This window comes from Bolinopsis microptera, chromosome 3 (assembly GCF_026151205.1).
Source record: "Bolinopsis microptera isolate Bmic1 chromosome 3, MBARI_Bmic_1.0, whole genome shotgun sequence".
In the NCBI taxonomy this organism is placed as follows: Eukaryota; Metazoa; Ctenophora; class Tentaculata; order Lobata; family Bolinopsidae; genus Bolinopsis; species Bolinopsis microptera.
This window is the reverse complement of record NC_087074.1, coordinates 2,719,485-2,746,008: the sequence shown is the minus strand read 5'-3', so window position 1 is coordinate 2,746,008 and position 26,524 is coordinate 2,719,485. Positions and strand designations below refer to the sequence as shown.

Here is a 26,524-nt window from a genome sequence, read left to right as displayed (position 1 = left end):
GAAGATTTGAGTTTCAAAAGGATAGCAATTTTTATTGCAACCATGCAATAGAAATTGCATGGTATAATGTGCCAGCATTTTACAGTGTCTGCTCATTGAAAGGTCTGAAAGTTTATTGTATAAATAATGAAAAGAGGGTAATTATGTAGTCTAGGATCATAATAAATAATCCATTAAATGACAATGAACATCATACGGTATTCAATGCTAATAATTAGTGATTAGGTATAAATGGCTCAAGTTATTGTAATGAACAATACTCGTACCCAAGATAAAATAAACCTGGCCTCTTTAGCCAAGGATTGGGGTAAGGGAATTATAATTGAAGCCAGACGAAGTCTGACCATGTATTAAGACTCGGGGTTTTATTCCAGGTCATCGACGAAATTCATTACTTTTGCGGTCTATATTTCATTTTATAGAGCTTGTTAGCTCTTGACAGTTCATCTCCTTAGGAGTTAAACAGCAAAGTTTTAGTCATTAGTGGCTTCAGGGCTTCACAGACAGATTCAGTACTCTAATTCCACTGGTCAGGGTTCAACTTAGTTCTCGTTAACGTGAACCACCAGTTAAAGTTTAGTGAGTATACTAAAAATATAAAACTTAAAGTTTAGTGAGCATACTATAAATATAATACTAAAAGTTTAGTGAGCATACTATAAATATAATACTAAAAGTTTAGTGAGCAGTATTAAATTACCTTTTACCTGCAATGATCTAGCCGCGAGGTTACTGAAAATAGCACAATCTATCATTGAGTAAGTAAAGATGACGCCCATATTATAGTATGACCTATTACACCTGTATTATACTACTATTCCGACGGTATAGTGCCGGAATAGTGCCGGAATAGTGCCGGAATAGTGCCGGAACAGTGCCGGAACAATGTCGTACACACGCCCTGTTTCAGATCACTCGCTCAAATATACAGTAAATAGTAATACATATTAGTAACTCCTGCCACTGTATCATTCTTCGAACCAAGAAGATTTCCTCAATTCTGAGAAATATTCAGCACCAACATTCCGGAACATTCTCGAACTATCTAGACCTTTAAACCAAAACATTTTTGTTGCGTTCTAATTTTCATGTTTTAAATGTACATTTTATACTCAAGGGTATCACTTTCAAATAAACAGTTTCAACAAAATACCGGTACCAAAGTGGTTCACAGAAGCTTACTGTATAACATCTGGGTTCTGGAAAATTTAAATATTCTAGAAGTAACAACTAGAAACTTCGAAAACTTTATCTTAACGGCCAATATCAACGAACATAATCTTTTATCCAAATTGTTGAGTTTTTTTATCTCGATTAAATGAACTTAGTCACGTCTACTGCAACTGGTCAGGTGAAAAATATTTTAAAACATGTGATATCAATTCACCGACAACTTCTGACAGCGATCTATAAAATCTGCGAATCAATATCACGCGTAAAAACTCACCTCTATGCTGTACCACCCAACACGTCTAAATTTATCAACCGATTAATTATTCACAAATACTTAAATGTCAAAAATGAAGGGCCTGGTAGACGATTTGTTTTTATACATTACCTTGTAAATCTACACAATTAAGAATCAATAAATTGTAGCAAATCTATCACTAAGGTGGGCACTGATGAACATCATCTTGTGAAACTTATACTTTGCCATTTAACAGTTGTTCTCAAGTTGTTTTTTTGTATCTTAAAGCTCACTTTAATACCTTAAATGCTAAAGTTAGGGCACTGTGCATTCTGCATAACAGCCAGCCCCCGTAAACTTTTTAATCTCCAATCTTCGCGACAGTTCACCTTAACAAGTACGTGATAACGAGGCCTGTAATCAGACACTACAAACTGTATGGTTTAATCAACCGTACAATTATAACTCTTCTCATTTGTTTATTACTCAGGAGGAGATTTAGAATTTCACATTAGATCACTGTTTTTTTACATGGTACAAAGTTGACAGTGGACCTGCTGATGAAATACAATATATAAATTCAGATTTGCTGCGGAAGAAGCCGTACATGTGATGTGGTGTATTTAACGACAGTTAGGGCTGCGAGATGTGGTGAAGATATCTGACAATTTGTCTGGCAAGTTGTTATTTACACTGTCCGTCAACTGCAGATCAACGAGATCAGTTCTTTTGGTTTAATTCATTAGCATCTGTTCATTGATAGTGGGGTGGGAAGAATTTTAAGGTTTCGATATAAATAATCATAACATTTCAAAAATCTGGAAATCGTAAACATTAATGGACGAAAGTTTTTAAAAAATATGTCTCTTGTACTGGACCCCACCCAACCTCTAACCTTGTGACAAGCGTTACATTTAGTGACAATATATGTGTCATAAAGTGACAGGTGTGTCGTAGTGTGACAAGGTGGCGGGTATATTAAAACAACCTATTCATCCATGTACAAATCGAGTCAGGACCCACCAGGGGACCAATGTAATTCTATCTGGAGAGTCTAGACACTAAGTGTGGGATATCTCCAAGAGGTCCCCTGTAGAAACGTTTGGCGTGTACGGCCGTGCAAGTGAACGTGTCACGTGTAATTGTCATGGGAACATTGTGGAAGGTTTGGCATGTTGGAATACATCGTGTATTGACATGTGTTTAATTGCTGGAATGTCTGAAAACACCACCTTGTTTACAGAATAGTGTTTGTAGTTGTATGATTACATTTTCAGAACATTGAGTCGCCTCCCCAGTCCTAATTTAGTCAGAAAATTTCTCTACATAACTTGCTATGTAAGTATTACACGGTACATTTCTCTACATAACTTGCTATGTAAGTATTACACGGTACAATTCTCTTCATAACTTGCTATGTAAGTATTACACGGTACAATTCTCTACATAACTTGCTATGTAAGTATTACACGGTACAATTCTCTACATAACTTGTATTGTAAGTATTACACGGTACGTTCTCGAGTGTGTGAATCTCTGACGAAGTGGTTTTAAAGTTCTTGTTGTTATGTGACTGTTGCGAGACTAATTATAGTAATTATATTAATAACTAATTGAAGTAAAATCAAAGCAGTTGGAATCAGAAGGCAAAAGAAGGCTTGAAGCTATTATATCAGAAGTGGTATTATTTGTTGTGAGAACAAGATTTTAGAGTGAATTAAATTATTTGCGACATTGTCATATTCATTTTCATGCTAGTTTTTTTCGCTCACCCTTTAGAGCCGCTCTGACATGGTTAGTAGCTAGATATTGTGCCTGCTGCTATTCATATGGGCGGGAAATAAGCACATTATTTCATGACTAGTAACTAATACCGTACATTAAATATCCACGAATTAAAACATCACATTTAATCCTTTTATGCACTATGCAGTATGAGAATGTTAGTTTGTTTTTTAAATGTCACGTTTCATGTAGCTAGGTGATGTCAAGCTCCAACCCTTGGATTTAATAAGTACTGACTACTACTGGTCTGACACTTGTCGCTCCTCGCAATCTATGTTTTGTCCATATTTGGAGATTATTATCCTTCTAACTACTGCACTGCTCTTGATCAAATGAAAATCTGAATATATTATGTTGAAATTGTCCTTATTCAATATCAGCAAATCAGCTTTTAGCTCATCAGCGTAGGGGTATGTGTCACAAAGGAAAGAGTGATTACAAAACTTCGAGGTCACATTAATTCATTTCGTCCCTTAGTGATCCATCACTTCATCATGATGGGTAATAGAACCTAACTGTGCAGTGTGCATGCGATCTTGTGTTAATCGTACATTTGTTCAATACACCCTCTGTCCGACACAAACCGTTATCGGTGATGTCCATTGTCCACAAGAGTAAACAGCATTTACAATCCTTGATTTACATGTTCTTGTTGCTAGGTATTGTGCAGGATGTACACTTATGGCTCAGGTTCACAAGGTAAAAATAGAAACTTGCACTTGAACTCTTAGTATAGACCATGTCATTATTCTATATCATTTGCAAAAGACTAGCAGTAAGAGTTATGAGGCTGGGTAAGCGAACTGAATTCCTAACAATCACTACTGGTAAGGGTTCTCTCTGTGAAAAGGGGAGCCTTTTTACACATTTAACTACACATTAATAAGATCAACGGATTATCTTGAGGACCTGAGCCTGGGGTCTGGAAACTTCTTTAATTTCTGATTTAAGAAAATAATAAGATATATTTAAGATATATTCTCCCGAAAATATTATTCATAATCAGTGAAAAAAGCATCATGCTCATCACATGAATTTTGGAGTAGAAACCCCAAGAGAAACTATAATTTGTATACTAAAAATGCGAAAAGTTGATGTTAAACTAGAAAATAGAACGAGGCGCTGGTTCGTTTAATAAAACGGTATATAATAACATAGATACTGATTCCATGCATCTCTTCTTTGTGCAAATGTAAGAGGCCAAAATACTAGGAGTTCATCCGTTAACTGACAACTTCTTTATATATTAGCAAGAATGTTTCTATTTTTAGTGACTTTGTTTGCTGATTATTTCCTATCATATATAAATTATAGCTATCTTAACCAATAACCATTCTAACAATGATCACGTGAATAATAAACCTTCTTAAATCTATTACAGTACTGCAGTACATAATATGGGGCGGATGCCGTGAAATACAATTTATTGAACTGAAGAAGTACAGAGCTATTATATCCTATAGTTGACGGCTGGGCACTATAGCTGTATAGGTAGTGTTCTGTTACATCTCCCAGTCGCAAGCCTGGGACCACTACTAGCATAGTCACAACATCTATAAAGCTGCCATATAGCCTGACTGACAATTTTCTCGACTGACTGACAATGTTTCTTCTTTTCCCCATTTAGAATACAAAGATTAGTACATTTTAGCTTATGATTAATATTATATTTTTACCTATAGTTTACCTAGATTACACAATTTCAAAACTCTAAACTCCAACCTTATATTATATATATATCAGGTGCCAAGATCAGGAAAAGACTTCAAATTATACGACACAGTGTTGCCCAGTGCAGAGCTTCAGTTGGGAGGTCTTTGTGGTGGTGTCTGGGGCTCCTGTTATATCTGCAACAAGAAACCCTTCATGAAGTGCCCTCAATGCTACATCAACCAGGTTCGCTATCTTATTAATTAGTAATTAATTTATTAGTAAATTGGCACTCAATCTAGAATCCCAGTTATGAATTGACAGTTGAAGCAGCAAACCTTATTCTATATAGTCTTTATAACAGGAGTTTAAACACAAGTACAGCGCAGTGCCGTATTGTGAGCCGTGTTGCACTTTAGTGCATTCTCATCCGGACAGGCAGAGTCACGTACCGGAGAGTGCAACTAACCCCACACGTATGTTTAATAACGATCAATATTTTGTTTGTTATTGATTAATGGGGGGGGGGGGGGGGGGGGGGGGGGTTGACATGTCTCCAATGTCTCCCGCACCTTATCTTTTCGAAAAAGACAAAGACATTGGAGACATTGGAGACATTGGAGACACAGCTTTTGGAGACATTGGAGACATTGGGGACATTGGGGACATTGGGGACACTGGGGACATTAGAGACACAGCTTTTGGAGACATTGGAGACATTTGGGACATTGGGGACATTGGAGACATTAGGGACATAAAATGGATATTAGGGGCATTGGAGACATTGGAGACACAGCTTTTGGAGCCTCCTCCTCCTCCTCCTCCTCCTCCTCCTCCTCCTCCTCCTCCTCCTCCTCCTCCTCCTCCTCCTCCTCCTCCTCCTCCTCCTCCTCCTCCTCCTCCTCCTTCTCCTCCTCCTCCTCAGTCCTCCTCAGTCGTTCTCCTCCTCGTCCTGAGTCCTCCTCCTGGGTCCTCCTCCTGGGTCCTCCTCCTCCTGGGTCCTCCTCCTCCTCTTCATCCTCCTCCTCTTCCTCCTCAATCATCAGTCCTCCTGATCCTCCTCAGTCCTCCTCCTAATCCTTCTCGTCAGTCCTCCTCCTCCTCCTCAGTCCTCCCCAAGTCCCCCTCCTCCTCAGTCCTCCCCCAGTCCCCCTCCTCCTCCTATTCAGTCCTCCTCCTCCTCAGTTCTCCTCAGCTCAGTCCTCCTCCTTCTCAGTTCTCCTCCTGAGTCCTCTTCCTGAGTCCTCCTCCTGAGTCCTCCTCCTCTTCCTGAGTCCTCCTCCTCCTAGGTCCTTCTCCTCCTCCTCCTCCTCCTCCTCAGTCCTTTTCCTCCTCCTCCTCATCCTCCTTCTTAGTCATCCTCCTCAGTCATCCTCCTCAGTTATCCTCCTCAGCCATCCTCCTCAGCCATCCTCCTCAGCCATCCTCCTCAGCCATCCTCCTCAGCCATCCTCCTCAGCCATCCTCCTCAACCATCCTCCTCAGTACTCCTCAGTCCTCCTCCTCAGTCCTCATCCTTCTCCTTAGTCCCCCTCCTCCTCCTATTCACTCCTCCTCCTCCTCAGAGTCCTCCTCCTGAGTCCTCCTCCTGAGTCCTCCTCCTGAGTCCTCCGCCTGAGTCCTCCTCCTGGGTCCTCCTCCTCCTAGGTCCTCCTCCTTCTCCTCCTCACTCCTCAGTCCTTCTCCTCCTCCTCCTCAGCCATCCTCCTCAGTCCTCCTCCTCCTCAGTCCTCATCATCATCCTCCTCTTCAGTCCTCCTCCTACTGGGTCCTCTTCCTCCTCTTCCTCCTCAGTCCTCAGTCCTCCTCCTCATCCTTCTCGTCAGTCCTCCTCCTCCTCAGTCCTCCCCAGTCCCCCTCCTCCTCCTCCTATTCAGTCCTCCTCCTCCTCCTCCTCCTCAGTTCTCCTCAGTCCTCCTCCTTCTCATTCCTCCTAAGTTCTCCTCCTGAGTCCTCCTCCTGGGTCATCCTCCTCCTAGTTCCTCCACCTTCTCCTTCTCCTCCTCAGTCCTTCTCCTCCTCCTCCTCCTCCTCCTCCTCAGTACTTCTCCTCAGTACTCCTCAGTCCTCCTCCTTCTCAGTCCTCCTCAGTCCTCTTCCTGAGTTCTCCTCCTCCTCCTCCTCCTGAGTCCTCCTTCTGGGTCCTCCTCCTCCTAGGTCCTCCTCCTTTTCCTCCTTAGTCCTACTCCTCCTCCTCAGTCCTCTTCCTCCTCCTCCTCCTCCTCTTCCTCCCTCTCAGTCATCCTCCTCAGCCATCCTCCTCAGTCCTCCTCAGTCCTCATCCTCCTCCTCAGTCCTCCTCCTGGGTCTTCCTCCTCTTCATCCTCCTCAGTCCTCAGTCCTCCTCCTCAGTCCTCCTCCTCATCCTTCTCGTCAGTCTTCTGCATCCTCAGTCCTCCCCCAGTCCCCCTCCTCCTCCTCCTATTCAGTCCTCCTCCTCCTCAGTTCTCCTCAGTCCTCTTCCATTTCAGTCCTCCTGAGTCCTCCTCCTTCTCTTCCTCCTGAGTCCTCCTCCTGGGTCCTCGTCCTCCTAGGTCCTCCTCCTTCTCCTTCTCCTCAGTCCTTCTCCTCCTCCTCCCTCTCAGTCATCCTCCTCAGTCATCCTCCTCAGCTATCCTCCTCAGTACTCCTCAGTCCTCCTCTTTCTCTGTCCTCCTCAGTCCTCTTCCTGAGTCCTCCTCCTGAGTCCTCCTCCTCCTCCTGAGTCCTCCTCCTCCTCCTGAGTCCTCCTCCTGGGTCTTCCTCCTCCTGGGTCCACCTCCCCCTAGGTCATCCTCCTCAGCCATCCTCCTCAGCCATCCTCCTCAGTACTCCTCAGTCCTCCTCCTTCTCAGTCCTCCTCAGTCCTCCTTCTGAGTCCTCCTCCTGAGTCCTCATCCTCCTCCTTCACCTCCTGAGTCCTCATCCTGGGTCATCCTCCTCCTAGATCCTCCTCCTTCTCCAATCATACATCTACGTCTCCAGTGTCTCCAATGTCTCCAATGTCTCCAAAAGCTTTGTCTCCAATGTCTCCAATGTCTCCAAACGCTGTGTCTCCAATGTCTCCAATGTCTCCAGGACATGTCTCTGCACCCTATCTTTTCAAAAAAGACAAAAGACATTGGAGACATGTCACCCCCCCCCCATTAATTGATTGATCGAGTTCTTAGTGTATTTTTCCAATCACGATATTTAAACATGAACTCTCCAAGTTTCGTGAATTATGACAGTAAGAATGCTTGTTTAATATTTGTAACATCAAACTTCCTATTTCACCACCCAAAATATGTACATTTTAAAGTTAACATAGCTCATGTGCAGGTGGTATACGAATGGTGCTTTCTGCTGTGTTGTGTATACACACCAGTCATTACGTAACCTATTGTAGAGTTCCTGCACCTCCTCCTCTAGGTATACACCTCCTTCATTTATAATATAATTTATAATATACATTTTATATTACATTTACTTACATTGCAGTTTGCAATTATTTTTGGAATATGGAACAAAAACTAAAATTGGAGATGTGGCCTAGTTATTCTCGACTTCTCATACTTGTGTACTTTGGGCAGGAAACATACAATCATGCGGAGCTTGATATTACAACACTATATATGGAATCTATTTATATGACAAGATTGACTAAATAAAATGTAACTTCAGTTCCAGAAGAGATAGCTGGATCAAGTACGATCTCCCCATCTCCCCACAGCCCCTACTGCTGGGTCTTCTTCGACAGTATGGCTGACCGAGAGGGCGGTATGGGTGGGTACAACATTCCCCAAGTAGCGGAATGTCCCCAGCTCGAGGATTGGCTACAGAACCCTGCCAAGCTACTTCACGAAAAGGATAGGGCCCCTGACTTTGTTAAGAGATTAATATCTGATGCTCTCCTTTGTTTTTACATTAGGGAGAAAGACACATGATAAACTTAGGGTTTTGTAGAAATTATGACATGCAATGAAATCAGATATTTTACGTTCAGAGATCGGATTTGGACCATGTAGGTTTGGCATAGACGGACAAATTAGTTAAGTGGCTATTTTGCTTGTTCATTGGTTACGTTAATGTTTGTTTTTACGTTAATGTTCGTTTTATATCAGTGTTTTGGAGTACATATCAGTTTGTGCTAGACAGGTCACTCTAATTATCACGACATATGTGCGGTCATTTTATACTTCCTTTATGACTGAGTCGGCACGGTTTCCTATCAGTTTTTGGGTTTGTTTTCGCCCTATTAGCATAAAATTACTTTGAAGCAGCTTGTAAACTTTCTCTTCTGTTTTGCTGTAAATCTTTTTATAAAATCAGGTTATGTTCACTAAATTCTCATTATCCCATCATGTATATCTTTTACGCCAATTATTCGTAGAAAAATGTTCCAACTTTATACAGCTTAAAAAAGTCTCAACTTAAATGTTATTTTCCCGACGAGTGGGTCTGAATTATTCATTCTAGGCCCACAAGAAACTGTTAACAATGTTTATTAACGTTAACTAGGGTTTTTGAACATGATCCCCTATACCCTCCCCTGTTTGCGTCAAGTTAATGAACAGGATCTGCTAGGGGGGGGGGGGGGGGGGCCAATGACTACTTTTGGGGAATTGGGGAATTACGTCAACGATTTTACCCCGAGTCCCCATGATTTTTAGTCCCCATTAGTCCCCAAAAGTCTCCATTAGTCCCCATTTAGATGATTTTTAGTCCCCATTAGTCCCCAAAAGTCTCCATTAGTCCCCATTTAGATTTATCCTACTCTTATCTTGGACAAAACATCTCGATCGTATCGTTATTAAACTAACTTGAAAACCATAAATAACTGTCCAAAATTCTGGGGACTTATGGGGACAAATAGTGAATTACGTCAACGAGTTGACCTCTAGTCCCCATGATTTTTAGTCCCCATTAGTCCCCAAAAGTCTCCATTGGTAGTCATTGGCCCCCCCCCCCCCCCCCCCCCCCATCTGCTACCAAGATCTGAAACACGGTTGTGTCATTTTTGGTCCCAAATTTGCAGTATTTTGGTATTCTTGCCGTCATCTTTGGGAGAACATCTGTAAGACTATTAGTATCGCTGAGTTCATGAATCCGAGATTTTGGAACCAATTTGGAACCATGAGACAGAATTGAGACAAAAGTGAGACAATGCTTTTGTAGTCGTATTTATGCTTGTACTGACTTGGAATCTATCTGATATGGTAGAGGGACACGTGTACTAACATTTCCAGCCATTTAGAAGTACAAAATACCAGTTCTGGTACCAGCAGCACCAAACTTCCCAGGGACACTTCAGGTATCCATACCGATCGATTCCAATCGGTTTTAGCTCAATTCAGGGGATTCTAGGAAAATGTTCATTTTGTGTTCATTTCATTCATTCCATGAATCAGAGAATATTTCACAAGAGGCTGAAAATGTTAGTATAAATGTACTTCTATCATATCAGGGTAAATCCCACTCAGTTCACGGACATATACAGCCAACAAACATGTATCAGAAGTTTTCTCAAATCTCGAATTTATCTTCTGGTATCGCTGAGTTCATGAATCCGAGATTTTGGAAACATTTTGGAAACATGTGACAGAATTGTGACAGAATTGTGACCGATTTGGAAACATGCCCTTGTATCCGTAATTTTGCCTGGACTGACTTGGAATCGATCTGGCATGGTAGAGGGACATGTGTACTATCATTTCTAACCACTCAGAAGTGCGAAATATTGCCCTGGTTCATGGAATGAACGAAATGAACAAAAAATGAACATTATCCTAAAATCGCTTGAAATTAGCTGAAACCAATTGGGATTGATTGGTTATGATACCAGAAGTGTCCCTGAGAAGTTTGGTGGGTCTAGCATGTTAAGAAAGGGCTCTGGGGCAATGTTTCCATTTTGGTTTCAGAGTAGTTGAGATCGTGGAAACATTTGTGACCGATTTGGAAACATGCCCTTGTAGCTGTAATTCTGCCTGGGCTGACTTGAAATCGAGATGGCATGGTAGAGGGACATGTGTACTATTATTTCTAACCACTCAGAAGTGCGAAATATTGCCCTGGTTCATGGAATGAACGAAATGAACAAAAAATGAACATTATCCTAAAATCGCTTGAAATTAGCTGAAACCAATTGGGATTGATTGGTTATGATACCAGAAGTGTCCCTGAGAAGTTTGGTGGGTCTAGCATGTTAAGAAAGGGCTCTGGGGTAATGTTTCCATTTTGGTTTCAGAGTAGTTGAGATCGTGGAAACATTTGTGACCGATTTGGAAACATGCCCTTGTAGCCGTAATTCTGCCTGGACTGACTTGGAATCGATCTGGCATGGTAGAGGGACATGTGTACTATTATTTCTAACCACTCAGAAGTGCGAAATATTGCCCTGGTTCATGGAATGAATGAAATGAACAAAAAATGAACATTATCCTAGAATCGCCTGAAATGAGCTGAAACCGATTGGGATCGATTGGTAATGATACCAGAAGTGTCCCTGAGAAGTTTGGTGGGTCTAGCATGTTAAGAAAGGGCTCTGGGGTAATGTTTCCATTTTGGTTTCAGAGTAGTTGAGATCGTGGAAACATTTGTGACCGATTTGGAAACATGCCCTTGTAGCCGTAATTCTGCCTGGACTGACTTGGAATCGATCTGGCATGGTAGAGGGACATGTGTACTATTATTTCTAACCACTCAGAAGTGCGAAATATTGCCCTGGTTCATGGAATGAACGAAATGAACAAAAAATGAACATTATCCTAGAATCGCCTGAAATGAGCTGAAACCGATTGGGATCGATTGGTAATGATACCAGAAGTGTCCCTGAGAAGTTTGGTGGGTCTAGCATGTTAAGAAAGGGCTCTGGGGCAATGGTTCCATTTTGGTCTCAGAGTAGTTGAGATCGTGGAAACATTTGTGACCGATTTGGAAACATGCCCTTGTAGCCGTAATTCTGCCTGGACTGACTTGGAATCGATCTGGCATGGTAGAGGGACATGTGTACTATCATTTCTAACCACTCAGAAGTGCGAAATATTGCCCTGGTTCATGGAATGAACGAAATGAACAAAAAATGAACATTATCCTAGAATCGCCTGAAATGAGCTGAAACCGATTGGGATCGATTGGTAATGATACCAGAAGTGTCCCTGAGAAGTTTGGTGGGTCTAGCATGTTAAGAAAGGGCTCTGGGGCATTGTTTTTATTTTGGTGTCAGAGTAGTTGAACTCGTGGAAACATTTGTGTCCGATTTGGAAACATTAGGGACTATGGGTGGAAGATTTTGTTCCCTTCATTGTGCTGTTTCCGGGAAGCATTCTGTTTACACTCTCATCATTCTGTAGAATGAAATATCGTTCATTTAAAATTGGGTAATTATAGGCCTGTCAATGATTGCAGCCCAATTAAGAGCTGATCAATTGCAGCTCCTAGTGCCATATAAGAGATAACTGAGGTCACGTGACAGTCGGTCCTATCACGTGACCTTGATTCGTTAATCCTCGAACACGTTATCACATTCGTAACGTGTCGTATGCTGACTAGGATATTTTGTGACGTCACCAGATGCAGAGCTCAAGTTACTTGATCAGGCCTTATATACAGTGTTTCGTGTGTAATTGGACTCAATTAGCTGAACGCTCAATTATACAGCAGCATCTGGTACCACCTTCTGAAAACCAGCAGACAGCTGGCTCAGAGAATCGAAAATAGAAGGATTTTTTATGGATGAAAATCAAAGGGAAAACCTTGTAACCCTACATTTTCGATGACGCTGAACAAGATTAAACTGATAATAATTATCATACTCTCGTGTGAATTACTTTAAAACGTACTTGAATGTTGGCATGTTTCCAAATCGGTCACAAATGTTTCCACGATCTCAACTACTCTGAAACCAAAATGGAAACATTGCCCCAGAGCCCTTTCTTAACATGCTAGACCCACCAAACTTCTCAGGGACACTTCTGGTATCATTACCAATCGATCCCAATCGGTTTCAGCTCATTTCAGGCGATTCTAGGATAATGTTCATTTTTTGTTCATTTCGTTCATTCCATGAACCAGGGCAATATTTCGCACTTCTGAGTGGTTAGAAATGATAGTACACATGTCCCTCTACCATGCCAGATCGATTCCAAGTCAGTCCAGGCAGAATTACGGCTACAAGGGCATGTTTCCAAATCGGTCACAAATGTTTCCACGATCTCAACTACTCTGAAACCAAAATGGAAACATTGCCCCAGAGCCCTTTCTTAACATGCTATACCCACCAAACTTCTCAGGGACACTTCTGGTATCATTACCAATCGATCCCAATCGGTTTCAGCTCATTTCAGGCGATTCTAGGATAATGTTCATTTTTTGTTCATTTCGTTCATTCCATGAACCAGGGCAATATTTCACACTTCTGATTGTTTAGAAATGATAGTACACATGTCCCTCTACCATGCCAGATCGATTCCAAGTCAGTCCAGGCAGAATTACGGCTACAAGGGCATGTTTCCAAATCGGTCACAAATGTTTCCACGATCTCAACTACTCTGAAACCAAAATGGAAACATTGCCCCAGAGCCCTTTCGTAACATGCTAGACCCACCAAACTTCTCAGGGACACTTCTGGTATCATTACCAATCGATCCCAATCGGTTTCAGCTCATTTCAGGCGATTCTAGGATAATGTTCATTTTTTGTTCATTTCGTTCATTCCATGAACCAGGGCAATATTTCGCACTTCTGAGTGGTTAGAAATGATAGTACACATGTCCCTCTACCATGCCAGATCGATTCCAAGTCAGTCCAGGCAGAATTACGGCTACAAGGGCATGTTTCCAAATCGGTCACAAATGTTTCCACGATCTCAACTACTCTGAAACCAAAATGGAAACATTGCCCCAGAGCCCTTTCGTAACATGCTAGACCCACCAAACTTCTCAGGGACACTTCTGGTATCATTACCAATCGATCCCAATCGTTTTCAGCTCATTTCAGTCGATTCTAGGATAATGTTCATTTTTTGTTCATTTCGTTCATTCCATGAACCAGGGCAATATTTCGCACTTCTGAGTGGTTAGAAATGATAGTACACATGTCCCTCTACCATGCCAGATCGATTCCAAGTCAGCCCAGGCAGAATTACGGTTACAAGGGCATGTTTCCAAATCGGTCACAAATGTTTCCACGATCTCAATTCTCAACTACTCTGAAACCAAAATGGAAACATTGCCCCAGAGCCCTTTCGTAACATGCTAGACCCACCAAACTTCTCAGGGACACTTCTGGTATCATTACCAATCGATCCCAATCGGTTTCAGCTCATTTCAGGCGATTCTGAGACAATGTTCATTTTTTGTTCATTTCATTCATTCCATGAATTAGGGAAATATTTCACAGGAGGCTTAAAATGTTAGTTCTCATGACACTGTATCATACCAGGGCAAATCTAACTCAGTTTACGGACATATTCAGTTAAAAATATGTTTTTAATCCTGTCACAAATGTTTCCACGAACTCGGATTCATCTTCTGGTATCGCTAGTTTTTCCTTTGACTTAGCGATGAAAGTTTATCGGTTTTTGCGCGATGGCCGGAAACGTAAGTTTATTGGGCGCGCTGTGTGCTGTTAAGAATCAATTTATGGCTGTTATTGGTTTACTAGTTGAACCATGTTCAATGTTTCAGATATGGGCTACAATAAGCTCCGTTGGACGGTTGTCGGCTTCTCTGACAAGATCAAAGGTAGGGGAAATGGAAAAGCAGCGACCGACTTCATTAGCAGTGCTTGGAGGACTTCGACGCGCCGCGGGAACTATCTTAACGGGTGATACTCGCAACTCGTAAAATATCTGTTCCGTATTATATTGGACCGTCGACGAGTCCAACTCGGCGCGCGTCCTGGTAGGTTGTAAACCTACAAGAACTATCATTCTTGCTTCGCATCGTACTGATCCAAGATCGTTGCTTAGCTTCGCATCGTACTGATCCAAGATCGTTGCTTAGCTTCGCATCGTACTGATCCAAGATCGTTGCTTAGCTTCGCAGAGCAACGATCTCGATGGGTTAACATCGTGAATCAATAAAAGGAAAGATATCATTGTAAAAGGATTTAAGTATATGGCTACTTCGTGAACCAAAAGAAATCTTGCTTTATCTTGAAATATCCTAATCATTTACATTCAGCTCACTAGGAAATATTTGCTGATTGCAATATAGATATCAGGATAGGTGGTCAAATGCATTTATGAGCTGTGCTGGGGGAGCGGGGACTCCTGAATTCAAGGATGTATACATTAGCAACCTTGTAGTTGAGTGGAGTGATATGCTAAAAAAGTTAGTACAGTTTGCCAAATCACAGCCTCTGGCGGATGATGATTAATCACTCTACACTCGACTGTCACGTTACTTTTTCAACCTGTTCTCTAGCTGGTCCTGAACGACTATTCCAAACCCTAACCCTTACCCAATCCGTAACAAAAGCATATGCTGAAACTCTAACCCTAACGAGAAATTAGACTAACTTCCTTATACGGTAATATTACGTGATCGAGACAGTTTTCCGCCAATCACCAATATCTCGTCAGGGGAGCATTTTAATCCTATGTCATGGACGGTGATTCGGAATCCAGCGTCCGAAAATACTCGATTGCAGTTGATTTACACTGTCGGGGCCCTTTTACAACAATACTTCGAAGATCGACTGTAGAGTAGGATTTAGCACCTCGGCCTCCGGCAGCCTATCGCTTGTTTTACACACGGTGTCCGCCACAAATTTTCCATATTTAAGAGGACACTAGATATCAGCTTTATATGTCCTAAATGGGCCCTCTTGATAAAAAACATCACTCAGAGCAACTCATTCCAAACATATATTATGGTTTTCCAGTATCTCCTCTACACCGAAAGCCTTAAGTCATTACCATTAAAGAACGGAGGTATGGTAAGGCCCACAGTTGAGTATCTAGGCGAAAAGAGATGGCAGGGTGGGGGGGCTTGGGGGGGGGGGGGGGGGGGGGGGGGGGTGGGGGGGGGGGGCGGGGGGGGGGGAGGGGGGGGGGGGGTACGGTGCTTTTGGTAACGCCCGGGATTGTGTAAACTCCATGAAAGGAAAATCTCTTGCTACTATGTTACTACCGACATGGAATCGACTGATAGCTTCTTACCTGAGACCCCAGCATTATGTTCATTAACTAATAGAGATCTAAGGCGGAATGACAGTCTGATCGAGGCGCGGCCCAGTAAATGAGCTTCAAGATATGTTAAAAAACGCGTGGTTTGGGGAATATAAACAACAAACAAGAGAGATACTTGTTAAAAAGGTTGGTAAGAAGACTGCAAGGGTTTTGGAGCAGAATAAGCGAACCAGGGACTCAAATTGGCTTTCAGGTCTACTTGACGGATGATACTCGTCTAATTTCTTCGAAGTACGCGCGCCCGCTTATCTTCTCGAAATGTTGGCACCGTGCTACGAAGTAGCGCGCAGCCGGCCAGATCATTACAAAGGTCAAATGTCTACCACTAATTAAAACATGTTTACGTCTAAATAAATCTGAATTTAGGGATTCTATCAGAATTGCGGTACAACTTAAATCTGGATTCGTTTACCCACACAATATCTCTTCAGAAAAACGTTTTGATGTGAAGTACCATTCTCTAAATTTGAGCCATCTTGGAGGCTACATTCATTATCAGACACAAACCGAAATTTAGGAATTTTTTAGCCAGGCTTGCTGAAGAGTGAAGACTGTTTGCCTCGGACGCGAAAGTTGAACCTCAGCTTAAAGAACTAGAAGGAGAGCATTCAAGAGCAAAGAGGTCCCTCAACACTTACGGTGACCAGGCAAAACCAACCGGATATTAGAGCACGAGTGGTTTCTATAAGCCGGGCCAATTGCTTTATTATCGATGTTAGGTAATATAAGCCTAATTCCCTAATTCCTACCCAGCTACCTCAACAGTCGACAAAGAAGAACAATGGAGAACGCCAAGGCAGAAGAGACAGAAAACACGATTGCACAACGAGAGAATACTTAATGTAGAGCACGGATCATCGCTCCAATAATTTATTTCAGTAACAGGTGGCATGGGACCCTTGACCAATGTTAATGGTCTGGCCCGGCGCGTGGTTTGTATCACGTGGTGAAGTGCGCGGCGGGTCCATACAACATATGACAATTGCGCGCGCTACGCAAGTATCACGTGCCAACGAGAATAAAGCGGCGCCGCTACTTCGAAGAAATTTAGACGTAGTAACAATCAGCAACATGGACCCTCAACCCAGACATATTAAAAAACCTGTTATGCACAAACTTGCTTATACGAAGAAGCAAAATTACAACGATATTAAAATTAATTATCGGACTTATAGGACCCCACCCGCCATATAGAGAATGACTGACTCAGAAAGGAAAATTTTAACAATAGTGTTACAGTGTGTATCCAAGAAAATTCAAGTCCTAGTAGTTTAGATGTTAAGGAGCACCGATATATACATGCCTTAAATTCCCCCGCCCCTCAGGAATGAATATACAAACCTTTTAAGATTCCCTTTATTGCAAAGTTGATTTTTATTTTGCCTGAGGGGCTTTCCATAAATTAGTTTTTTAAATATTGTCCTTTTATTTGATGTTTCATTATTTTCACACGCAGTTTCCTTTTCAGAGTTTGAGTTTAATATTTAGAAACAAACCTACTATCTTTTTAGATTTATGTCCCTTATGATGGCTTCCGGTGAAAGTAGACTATACGCATTTTCATCTAGAAGATTGTAGTTTCATGCTTCTGAAAGTAGCTATTCATTCGCCGGTCAATGTTGGGTATAATACTCAAATTTTTTAAATTATCGGTGTAAATTATCATTTTAATTAGGAAATTAATTTTATTGTGCATAGCAATAGAGGATCAAGAAAGTACCTCAAAAAACAAAACTTGACGAATTATTTTTAACAGGATGAACTAGAATTTAACACTTTCGAATCGAAGAGTCAACTAAATTTTTTTTCATCCCATGATGGACTGGGTTTATTTTTTTCCGTTCACGACTTCGTAAAAGGAATAGTGAAAGTTACGAAATGGACTTTTTGCAGAAAAACGTGGATTTTGGAGATAGCGGTAGTTGGGGTTTAAATATGTGCATGCCTTACTTCCTTTCGTCCGATACCATGCAACAAGCGCGGAGTTGCAGTGCGCGAGTATTGCTGTATAGATAGAGCTGGGAGATGTTAATATATAGCTAGCCTGTCAATGAATGCCGCGGGCGCAAGAGAATTTAATGTGTTCTACTGTCTAACGTAATGTATAATCATTAGGTAAAGCCCAATTTGTATGTGGCATGCGTAGTAAACAGGAATGGCTAAGTTTAGAGGCGGTCCCGTGTAGCCTACATCTGTGCTTTCAGCCCGCAATACTCAAAAGTATTTCGTGGCTATGGTTTTGCAATGTCGCCTATCTACTGGAACGAAATTTTTTTTCTTCGGAATTTCCGCCTGGATTGTTCACAACATTCGTCGTGGTAGATTCCAAACAACAAGAAATTTTCCTTTTGGATGGTAATATACTCAATGATGGGAGTACAGTGTATTGGCTATGCCCCGCTTACACTAGTTTTAGCTCTTTCCTAGTCCCATGCTACAACGCATGTAAACAGGATTGGCTGAGTTAGAGGCGTCCGTGTAGGCCTTAACTGTGCATTCCGCAATACTCCTTAGAGTACTGATGTGTATCCATATATATCAGTGATTATGAGTAGCTGATTGGAGCTTGTCATACGATGAGCATGTCATACTCATACGTTTGTATGACCCGCCGCGCACGAAGTGCGCGGCTCCCCCTGAATCGTCGACTTATAGTGAAGCGAACCGCGGGGGTCACCACGTGATACAAATTGGAGCTTATATCACTAAGTTTTAGTGAATGAAAAATCCTAGCGTCCCCAAAACGAAACACGGGCGCAATACTGTGCAAGATGATGTTCATAATATACTAAATAGTGGATGTCCTTCTTTGTACGGCAAGTAAAGACAATGGAACATGACAACTACTACGGATACCGATCAGAAATCCACTCTGCAACCCGTGTCAATATGTTTTCATTATTAATGCCGCCTCTTGATATATATCAACCAGTATAAGACTAAAACTATATCTGTATATAACTAATTACGATTTATTCCAAAAAAAATTTATGGCTTAAAATGCCTATATACAAAAAGAATCAGTTTTATTTTTGAAATTTTTTTTACAGAATCGTAAACACACTATTTATTCATGTAATAAGATAATCACTTTTTCTTCAGAGATTGTGTTTTGTTGTATAATTACTCCTATAAACTACTAACGGTACACGGAGAAATTGGTTTATATTTATTTATCGAAACGAACAATAATAACGTCATTATAAGGACAAGAAGATTTATTAAACTATTCATACTTAACAAAACATCATTTTTACCATATCTATATTAAAATCTTGGTTTTATGTCAACATAGAAATATCACATTGCTCCGCAATACCAGAATTCTATGCTAAATAAACAAGAATTAAGCACGGACAAGGTAATACAAAGCTGTGAAGTTGAGGAGCCCGTTAAACCCAAGGTTACCTGAGCGGGTACAATTAGAGTTTGTAATAGAATAAAATTAGAGGAAGTGTGTGTCCAGAAGAGTACAGTGTCTAGAAGAGAGCGTATATAGCTGCGAAATGAGGGGCATGGAGTAGAGCTGTCATGCTCACTGCACTGTTCACCTTCAGTGCACGTTTCCCGCGGCACTTTTTTATCGGTCCTTACTTGTGCAACTGAACAGGGTCCACATCCATCCGTTTGCTGCGTGAAATCTGCCTCTAACGCTGCCGCTGTCCCGGCCTAGAAGTAAATTTATTTTTTAAATTAACAACTATTACCGTACAAGGATTTCAAATTTTACACACAAAAAGGTGACCATGCCCTGACTTAATACCAATAAAGTTACTGCTCCTTTATAAACTTTACGTGGTTGCACACGTGTGCTGTCATGCTCCGCCTTACTCTTGCAGGTGGTCATCGCAGCAATTTGCCACAAACTCGTCAGTTTTCCCACTCGTAATTGGCACACTCGAAGACGTCAGCCCGCTACCCTTTTCCACGTTACAGCTTGCAGTGGCACATTCTTCACAGTCTGTGCATCAGCACCAGCACATTCACCACAACCGTAATCGTACGAAGTAATTCCTGTCTGCGTATTAAATTCCGGCCTGAAATTAAACATTGATAATATCGGCTTCATTGTAACATAATTAATTACTAAGATTTATAAAGAATTCGATAATTCACTTTATTGATAAAGCGCTCTCAAATCAATGAATTAGATTTCAAGTATTTCATTAAGGGCAGATACACCAACAATGTTTTGCTCCGTACACGATTTTATTTTCTATTATGGTTAAATAGACAAACAGAATAAAAATTCACACCTTCAAAATTTTTCTAAAAATGATTCCCGTCATCGAGAAAAAAAAAATGTTTTATCTTTTTTTCGTGAAATTTTAAATATAGAGAAGTCTGGTCACTGTAATACCGATAGTTCGGCCATTTTAAAAGTTTTTTGCTATTTTTTTTACTGACATTACATACCATCCGTACAAGAAGCCATTGAAAGAGTATAAAATTAAACAATAAATGCAAGTTACAGACCAAACAAGGTCGAAAAAAATAAAAATTGGGATTTTTCCCATTTCTAAATTTAGTACAATCACCAATCACCCGGGCAGCGAATATTCGCTCCAAAAATTCTTGTGAGTTAGCTGATGATCATATCAACGTGTATGGAGTAGGAACTTTCTCTCCGATTTGAGTTTTAAAGCAATGCAATGATGGCCACAAACGACTTTTTTTTTGAAAATATTTTTACAGAATCGTAATCAGGCAACTTGGTCGATTAGCTCCGACAGTCTATGCAAACGTCTATGCAACCGTCCATGCTACAACAAAAGAACCGTCTATGCAACGTCTAGCCCGTCCCTGCACATGAACTCTCTGTGCACCCTCCCTGCACGGTACAGTCTATGCAACGTCCAATGCACCGTCTATGCAACGAGGGTCTATGCAACGTCCCTCCCTGCACAGTACCATATGAACACCGGCTACAAGCCGGCCCTAGTTAGCCACTTTTGTAATAACCGCTCCTCAACTCACATACCAACCCGGCTAACTACCGCAACTTGAAAAGTGGCACTAGCCGGCTACTAACCGCTACTAGCACGGCTAGTGAACCACAAAGTGGCTACTAACCGGCTACAAGCGGTCACTAGCCGGCTAATTAGCCGAGCACTAAAGCAGACCTACTAGTAGCCGTTCCAAACCGGCTACTAGCCGGCACTTTAGAAAGTGCGTGAGCACTACCGCTACAAAACCGTGCCTACTACCGGCTATACACCACACACACACACGATCTAACCGTGCGAGAGCGAGCAGGGGGGGGTGGGGGGGTCGGGGGTCGCTGGGGGTGTAGGATGGGGGGGAGGGTGCGCGTATCACACACACACACTTAGGTACACATTGAGAGCGCGCGCTTTGTGGTCACTACAGGGCTAGTCGCCGGTTTAGTAGCCGGCGAGAAGAGCGCGCCGCGAGAGATTCAACACCGTGAGAGTAGTAGCCGGTTTGTAATGTGGAAGTTGAAGGAGACTGTTGTGGTAAGCAAAATGGGCTGACTGCGGCGGGGCTAGTAAGCCGGGTTGTTCATGTGGGCTGGGGTGCAGGGGACGTTTGGCTTAGTCGTGGAATAGAAAGGGGAATGGACTTGCTGAATAAGGGTACAGGGGTGCTGGGTGGTGTGGCATATGTGGGGGGGGGGTGTAATTGTGGATGGAAGGTGGATTAGGGAGGGGAGAGGAACGGGTTCTTTTGTGTTGTTTGCAATGACGTTGCATGAACGTTGCTTAGACTGTCAGGAGCTAAACGAACAAGTTGCCATGATTATATTTAACTGAATTATTAACATGTGAGCGAGAGATAATATAGTGTGTGGGGGGAACACACACCACACACATAAACATCAATTCTCTGATCTTGAGGTTATGAATTAGAATTAATGGGGGTTTGGAGAGTGATGGGCGGTGGGGAGCGAGCAGCGAGCATAATGTTTGTAGAGAGTCTGATGTAAAGGTGATTGGGTGTATATTAAAAATTATGTTGGGGGTTTAATTCTAAAATTGGTTTTTTTCGACCTTGTTTGGTCTGTAACTTCGTCATTTATTGGTTAATTACATAATCCTTTCAATGGCTTCTTGTACGGATTGTAAGTAATGGTGTCAGTAATTATTTGATGGAATTTTTTTAGTGTTATATATGGGAAGATATATAGGTTGTTATGGGGTATGGTAGGTATAATTGTGTTTATTTTTTTAGAGAGTCTCAAGAGGAGAACGAGTTGGGGTTGAGTGAAGCAATGAGGGATTTATATATGGTGTTTTGGTTGAAGGGGTCATGTTGAGTAGGGGGGGTTTGGGTTATTTTTTTGTTTTTTATTGCAGTGGAGTGAGGCTGAGAGAGACTGGGGTGGGTGGTTAGGAAAGTTGGAGAGGGGAGGTGGAGGAGAGGGATTTATCTCTATTGAGATGATTGAGTGAGCGCAGGAGAGAGCGAGAGTCTATATCTCTACTATCTATCTGATATTATGTTTCTATCTATAGCGTGTTAGGTATTTTTGTGGAGATCGGTGAGAGTGCGCGTGCGAGAGAGAGATGATTGGGGGGATGGTGATGAAGGTTATGGTATGTAGGATGATGGGGGTTGGTGTAGGAGAGGTGGTAGGGGGGGGGTGATATGGAGGTGCGGTGAAGAATGGTGAAAGGGGGCAATAGGCAAAGAGTATTAAGGGGTTTAGGTAGTGCGTGTGAAGTCGGAGTGGGGAATTGTAAGTGGAAGATCATATGGGTGAGCGTAGGGGGATGTGGGGGTATATTTGTGGTGAGTTGGGGGGGGAGGGGGCAGGGGGGGGTGATGTAATGTAATACAGCGTATGAGGTTGGGAGTGATGGTATGTTATAGGGATTATTGGTTGGGTGTTTGGTATTGGTTAGGGTAGGGTGTAGTATGCTTGGTAAACTTCTTTTTGTGTGTAAAATTTGAAATGCTTGTACGTAATAGCTTGTAATTTAAAAATAAATTTACTTCTAGGCCCGGTACAGCGGCAGCGTTAGAGGCAGATTTCACCGCAGCAAACGCAGGATGTGGACCCTGTTCAGTTGCACAAGAAAAGACCGATAAAAAGTGCGCGGAAACGAGCACTGAAGTGAACAGTGCAGTGAGCATGACAGCTCTACTCCTGCCCCTCATCGCAGCTATATACGCTCTCTTCTAGACACAGTACTCTTCTAGACACACACGTACTCTAATTTTATTCTAATACAAACTCTAATTGTACCGCTCAGTAACCTTGGTATAACGGCTCTCACTTCCAGCTTTGTAAACCTTGTCCTTGCTTAATTCTTTGTAATTAGCAAGAATTCTGGTAAAGCTGAGCAAAGTGATATTTCTAAGTTGACAAAAACAAGATTTAAATAGATATGTTAAAATGATGTTTTGTATAATGTGAATTGTTTAATACATCATCTTTCCTTAAATTACTTTATTATTTCGTTTCGAAAATAAATAAACAATTACTCCGTGTACCTGTTAAGTAGTATGAGGAGTAATTATCCAACAAAACACAATCTGAAGAAAAAGTGATTTTCTTATTACATGAATAAATAGTTGATTACGATTCTGTAAAAAAATTTCAAAAAAAACTGATTCTTTTTGAGATATAGGCATTTTAAGCCATAAATTTTTTTTGGAAAACGAAATTAGATATATACAGAATAGTATTAGTCTATTACAGGTTATATAAATCAAGAGGCTTGCATATAATAATGAACATATTGACACGGGTGCAGAGTTGAGTCTGTACGGAACCTAGTAGTTTCAGTTCCTTGTTTAACTTGCCGTACAGCAAGGACATCCACTACTTTAGTATATTATGAACATCATCATTGCAACAAGAATTGCGCCCGTTGTTTCGTTTTGGCGGACGCTAGATTTTCATTCACTATAACTATAGATATAAGCTCCAATTTGTATCACGTGGTGACCCCCACGGTCGCTTCACTATAGTCGACGATACAGGGGGAGCCGCGCACTTCGTGCGCGGCGGGTCATACAACGTATGAGTATGACAAGCTCCAATCGTATGACAAGCTCCAATCAGCTCACTTCATAATAATATGGATACACATCAGTACACTATGAGTATTGCTGAAAGCACAGTGTAAGGCCTACACGGACCGCCTCTAACTAGCCAATCCCTGTTTACATGCCGTGTAGCAGGGGACTAGAAAGAGCTAAACTAGTAAGCGGGGCATAGCCAATACACTGTACTCCCATCATTGAGTATATTACCAACCAAAAGGAAAATTTTCTTGTGTTTGGAATCTACCAAGACGAAAGTTGTGCAATCCAGCGAAATTCCGAAGAATCGTTCCAGTAGACTAGGCGCATTGCAACCATAGCCACGGAAATACTTATGAGTATTGCTGAAAGCACAGTGTAAGGCCTACACGGACCGCCTCTAACTAGCCAATCCCTGTTTACTACGCATGCCACATACAAATTGGGCTTATTACCTAATGCTATACATTACGTAGAACACATTAAAATTCTCTTGCGCCGCGCATTCATTGACAGGCTAGCTATATACATCACATCTCCGCAAGCAATACTCGCGCACTGCACTCCGCGCTAGTTGTCATGGTAACGGACGAAGGAAGTAAGGAATGACACCATATTTAAACCCACCTACCGCTATCTCCAAAATCCACGTTTTTCTGCAAAAACGTCCATTCGTAACCTTTCACTATTGCCTTTTTACAGAAGGGTGAACGGAAAAAATAAAACCCAGTCCATCATGGGACTGAAAAAATTAGTTGACTTTCGATTCGAAAGAGTTAAATTCTAGATCATCCATGTTAAATAATTCGTAAGTTTTGTTTGAGGTATTTCTTGATCCTCTAATTGCTAATGCACAATAAAATTAATTTCCTAATTAAAAATGATAATTTACACCGATAATAATTTGAGTATTATACCCAACATTGACCGGCGAACTGATAGCTACTTCAGAAGCAATGAAACTACAATCTTCTAGATAAAATGAGTCATAGTACTTTCAGCCGGAGCCATCATAAGTGACATAAATCTAAAAGATAGTATGGTTAGTTTCTAAATATAAACTCAAACTCTGAAAAGGAAACTGCCGTGAAATATGAAACATCAATAAAAGGACCAATTATTTAAAAAAATAATTTATGGAAAGCCCCTCAGGCAAAATAAAAATCAATTATGCAATAAAGGAATCTTAAAAGGGTTTGTACTATTCATTCCTGAGGGGCGGAGGGAATTTAAGGCATGTATATATCGGTGCTCCTTAACATCTAAACTACTAGGACTTGAATTTTCTAGGATACACACTGAAACACTATTGTTAAAATTTTCCTTCTGAGTCAGTCCATGCTCTATATGGAGGTGGAGTCCTATAAGTCCGATAATAATTTATAATATCGTTGTAATTATGCTTCTTCTTATAAGCAAGTTTGTTGCAAAACAGTTTTTAAAATGTCCTGGCTTGAGGTCCCATGTTGACTGATGTTACTCGTCTAAATTTCTTCGAAGTAGCGCGCGCCGCTTTCTTCTCGATGGCACGTGCTACTTCGTAGCGCGCGCCTTGTCATATGTTGTATGACCCGCCGCGCACTTCACCACGTGATACAACACGCGCCGGGCCAGACCATTAACAATGGTCAAGGTCCCATGCCACCTGTTACTGAATAAATTAATGGAGCGAATGATCCGTGCTCTACATTAAGTATTCTCTCGTTGTAGCATCGTGTTTTCTGTCTCTCTGCTCTTGGCGTTCTCCATGTTCTTCTTTGTCGACTGTTGAAGGTAGCTGGTAGGAATTAGAATTAGGATTAATTACCTTAACATCGAAAAAAGCCAATTGGCCCGGCTTATAGAAACCACTCGAGCTCTAATATCCGGTTTTGCCTGGTCACCCGTAAGTGTTGAGGACCTCTTTGCTCTTGAACTGCTCTCCTTCTAGTTCTTAAAGCTGAGGTTCAACTTCCGCGTCCGAGCAAACAGTCTTCACTCTTCAGCAAGCCTGCTAAAAAATTCCTAATTTCGTTGTGTCTGATAATGATGTAGCCACCAAGATGGCAATTTAGAGAATGGTACTTCACATCAAACGTTTTTCCGCATAGATATTGTGATGGTAAACGATCCAGATTTAAGTTGTACCGCAATCTGATAGAATCCCTAAATTCAGATTTATTTAGAACGAAACCATGTTTTATTAGTGGTAGACATTTGACCATTGTTAATGATCTGGCCCGGCGCGCGCTACTTCGTAGCACTTGCCAACATTTCGAGAAGAAAGCGGCGCGCGCTACTTCGAAGAAATTTAGACGAGTAACATCCGTCAAGTAGACATGAAAGCCAATTTGAGCTCACTGGTTCGCTTATCTGCTCCAAAACCCTTGCAGTCTTCTTACCAACCTTTTTAAGTATCTCCTCTTGTTGTTGTTTATATTCCAAAACACGCTGTTTTAACATATCTTGAAGCTCATTTACTGGGCCGCGCTCGATCAGCCTGTCATTCCGCCTAATCTCTATTTGTTAATGAACATAATAGCCTGGGGTCCTCAGGT

The 26,524-nt window shown here is 41.6% G+C and overlaps 2 protein-coding genes across 3 annotated transcripts in view; both read left to right on the top strand.

Annotated features, from left to right (window-relative positions):
• Positions 1–9,157, top strand: part of LOC134812993 (ubiquitin carboxyl-terminal hydrolase CYLD-like) — a 40,317-nt gene extending 31,160 nt beyond the window's left edge. For both annotated transcript variants that reach the window (XM_063820641.1, XM_063820642.1), the window contains 4 exons: positions 4,937–5,089; positions 5,208–5,319; positions 8,144–8,233; positions 8,486–9,157. In XM_063820641.1, coding sequence (XP_063676711.1) covers positions 4,937–5,089; positions 5,208–5,319; positions 8,144–8,233; positions 8,486–8,748 — 618 coding nt within the window. In that variant the 3' untranslated portion in view covers positions 8,749–9,157. The remainder of the gene's footprint in view (positions 1–4,936; positions 5,090–5,207; positions 5,320–8,143; positions 8,234–8,485) is intronic.
• Positions 1–23,404, top strand: part of LOC134812994 (uncharacterized) — a 146,418-nt gene extending 123,014 nt beyond the window's left edge. Inside the window, exon 5 of the mRNA XM_063820643.1 lies at positions 22,959–23,404. Within this exon, the coding sequence (XP_063676713.1) occupies positions 22,959–23,142 (184 nt within the window). The 3' untranslated portion in view covers positions 23,143–23,404. The remainder of the gene's footprint in view (positions 1–22,958) is intronic.
• Positions 23,405–26,524: the final 3,120 nt, after the last annotated feature.